The following is a 3,473-nucleotide window of genomic DNA, read 5'->3' as shown; positions in this document are numbered from 1 at the left end:
TTCTAGTGTTCTGAGATGCATTCTTGCTAAGGCTAGACATTCAAATCTCCTAAATACTCTCTATGGGCTCGAAACGTGCAACGTGAGATGAAGATTCATCGGGTCACTAAAAGCTAAGCAAAGTCACCATAGAGTTTTGGTCAAGCACAAGTCTTGTAGCGCAAGAAAGATACATTGCTATTACTCCTAAGTCTCAAGACTCTATGGGTCATCAACATTCATATTCTACAAGCAAAACCAAGGCATTTCACACATCCAAACACTAAAAAAAAAAAAAATAATTATTATGAAATTAAACTACTTAAGATCAATATTCACTAAAATTATGGAAAACCTAAAAAAATAACTAGGTTAAACTAAAAAAACACATAACGCAACAAACTTAAATTATCCAAAACCAAATATGCTACGAAAGCGAAAATAAAGCAATAAAACTTAAATTATCCATAAAAAATGAGAAAAGAGAGCAAATAGAGTACCGACAAGCCCCTGCAATTTGTAGAAACACCCCCCCCCCCCCCCCCCCCAAACTTGAACTCGACATTGTCCTCGATGACGCGCATTGGAGGGGGCGGAGCTAGGTGATCACATGGCGTTGTCACCATCGTTGTCCGGTGGTGGTGTGCTGTAGTAGCTTTGGTATCTGTAGCATGGCGAGAACAGGTCGAAGAAGCCGCCGGGGAGACTTGACAAGGCACCGGATCCACTTGTGTCGGGGTAGCTTCCGAGGCTCCTCCCGGAGTCCATTGGTTGTAAGCGTTGTAGCCGAACTCCCCGTGGTCGAGAACCACGAGTTTGATTCTCGACATAAGTAGCGAGTGAGTTGTGCGCCTCGCCGAGTTGATCTATGCTCCACTCGAGTTGCCCAAATCGAGCCTCCGATTGCTCCTACCTTTGGTCTTCTACACGACGTCGTTCCATCTCCTCGCGCATGAATTGAGAGGTGTACTCTCATCTTTGATTGTCTTGTTGGCGCGCTCGGCTTCTCGACGCGTGAAGTCATCCCACCTTTGGTCCTCGACTTTGTACCGCTCTTGAGAGGCGACACCAAGGTTTTCTATCATTGCAAGCACTTGAGCGTATTGTGGCTCATTGATGTCGGGCTCGGGCATAGGCGCTTCCGAAGCCGCTTGTTAATAGTGGACGGGTTCCTCGGGGTCGGGAGCCATGTTGATGAAGCCCCTTCCATTCGCCTCCGCTAGCCCGGCCATTTGAGGAAGACCGTTGATGAAGGCGGAGTCGATCTTATTCCCTTTCAGCGCCCTCTCTTCGTCATCATATATCTTTACATTGGCCTTCTCACACATCTCCGTGATAAGCCCGCCAAAACCGAGACCGCCGGTTGTTGAACACTTTGCCGCATCGAACATCTTTGCTCGAATTATTTTCCCGACGTTGACACTTCGCCCGGTGATGATGTAATACAAGAGCACTGCTTTAGAGATTGGGAGGCCATGGGCGTACGTGCTTGGCATGATGTTTGAGCTTATGAAATGAGCCCAATTCTTTGCGTACTTGCTCATGTGTGTCGTCTTGAGCTCGAGCGGGTCTCTCGCTTGATTGCGCTTCCACAACGCTCCGGGGCCGTACAATGTAGTCAAGATATCGTCGAATGGAGGGTTGAGGGCTAAGTTGTGGAAGTCGTCATTGGATATGTTAGGGAGGCCGAGATTCTCATTGACTGCCCTCGACGTTACGCTCACGAGAATCCCATGAACCGTTACCGAAGGGCTTGTTTCTTTGGAGGCCCCAAGGTTCGCGTAGAATTCGCGAACAATATCCATGACAGCGCGGGTCTCGATGGTCACTAATTTGTCCATCCGCGCTCCTTGATTTGAGTTTTAAGGCATCTGTTGTCGGGGTTCGGTATGAATTTCCTCTTTGGGATGAAGTTCTTTTCTATAATTTTTGTCCATTTTACTTCGCCTCCTTCGATAAGCCTCAACAACGGAGTACCACGGGATGACGCTGCTCTCGCTTGCTTGCTCGGTGCCATTCCTGAAAATATAACTCGGTACGACATTAGATTCACAACGGACCACGGCGTCTGGGAAAGGGTCATGATATGGAAACATTAAACATCGACCAAACGCCCAAATATTTCTAACCAAAACTCATGTACCACACCACAAACTTACATGAAGACACTTACTATCACAAACGAGACCTAAACACAAAAAAATGTCAACAAACTCTCTCTCGGGAATTTTTACGAACACCTAGAGTGCATAAATTTTACTATGAAAATCACACTATCCTAAAATTTCGATCACCCAAACACATCTACAAACATCCTACACACATTATTCAACCAATATCCAAGCTCAAAACGTACATTAAACTCATAAAAATTCGAAATCACACTCACCTCAAAAGTTGAAATTCGGGTGAAAATATGCCAAAAAGAGTCAAAATCGAAGATGAAATCCGAAGTAAATGCACAATTGATGATGTTGTATGCAAGATTTTGAAGAGATTTTGTGTTTGGAATGAGAAATTTCGAGCAAATATGTGTAGGGTTCGGAGAGAGAGGGACAAAGTTTGAAAAAATTTGAAAAATGAGTGTTTTGGGCCAATTTCGGGCTATAAACACAAGTAGGCGCGCCGCGCCACTTATATGGAGCGCCGCGCTCAAATTCAAAAATGGGAAGGTGCGTCGCGCCGAAGAGCGCGCTTCAACGCGCTAGCTCCCTATATCTTTTTTTTAAATGGTTTCAATTGCGCGGCGTGCCAATGTAATGGCGCAACGCTCCCTGTCATGAGCAGCCTTTTTTTATGAAAAACTTAAGGAAATGAAAACAACGAATGAATCGTGGGTTGCCTCCCACAAGCGCTTAATTTAACGTCTAGAGCTCGACGGGGTACCGATTTGTTGTTCATTGTTCTGGGGCGAGGAGAGTGACTACCCGCTCACTTTCGAATACTCCGCCATAGTATGACTTCACTCGTTGTCCATTCACTTTAAAGGTCGATCCATTGGCGGCCTTGAGTTCCACCGAGCCGTATGGGAATACTTGAATGACTTTGAACGGGCCGGACCATCGAGACTTCAATTTCCCAGGAAAGAGTTTCGATCGAGAGTTGAAGATAAGAACTCTTTGTCCCACTACAAACTCTTTTCGCACGATATGCTTGTCGTGCCATGCTTTAGTCTTCTCCTTGTAGATTTTAGCGTTCTCGTACGCGTCGGTCCTTAGCTCGTCAAGGGCATTGAGGTGAAGAAGTCTTTGTTGCCCCGCCGCTTGGTAGTCAAAATTTAGCTTTTTCATTGCCCACAAAGCCTTGTGCTCAAGTTTCACGGGTAAGTGACAAGTTTTCCCGTAAACAAGTCGATATAGGGACATACCTAAGGGCGTCTTGAACGCGGTTCGGTAGGCCCAAAGAGCATCTTGGAGCTTGTTGGAACAATCCTTCAAGGGCCAAAAATATGGACCCTTGGATGAGATCCAAGGGCCAAAAATGATTTAAAAGAC

At 45.8% G+C, this 3,473-nt stretch overlaps 1 protein-coding gene across 1 annotated transcript; it reads right to left on the bottom strand.

Moving 5' to 3' along the window:
• Positions 1 to 2,876: 2,876 nt before the first annotated feature.
• On the bottom strand, positions 2,877 to 3,269 carry LOC149402053 (uncharacterized). Its single transcript, XM_089608228.1, has one exon. It carries the CDS (start codon positions 3,267 to 3,269, stop codon positions 2,877 to 2,879), a length of 393 nt encoding a protein of 130 aa, XP_089464354.1.
• Between the last annotated feature and the right edge of the window lie 204 nt (positions 3,270 to 3,473).

This window comes from Urtica dioica, chromosome 3 (genome assembly GCF_054948205.1).
Source record: "Urtica dioica subsp. dioica isolate 48M chromosome 3, U.dioica_male_clone48M_v1_H2, whole genome shotgun sequence".
NCBI lineage: Eukaryota > Viridiplantae > Streptophyta > Magnoliopsida > Rosales > Urticaceae > Urtica > Urtica dioica.
The sequence above is the reverse complement of the archived record's forward strand: the minus strand, read 5'-3'. Positions and strand labels throughout refer to the sequence as shown.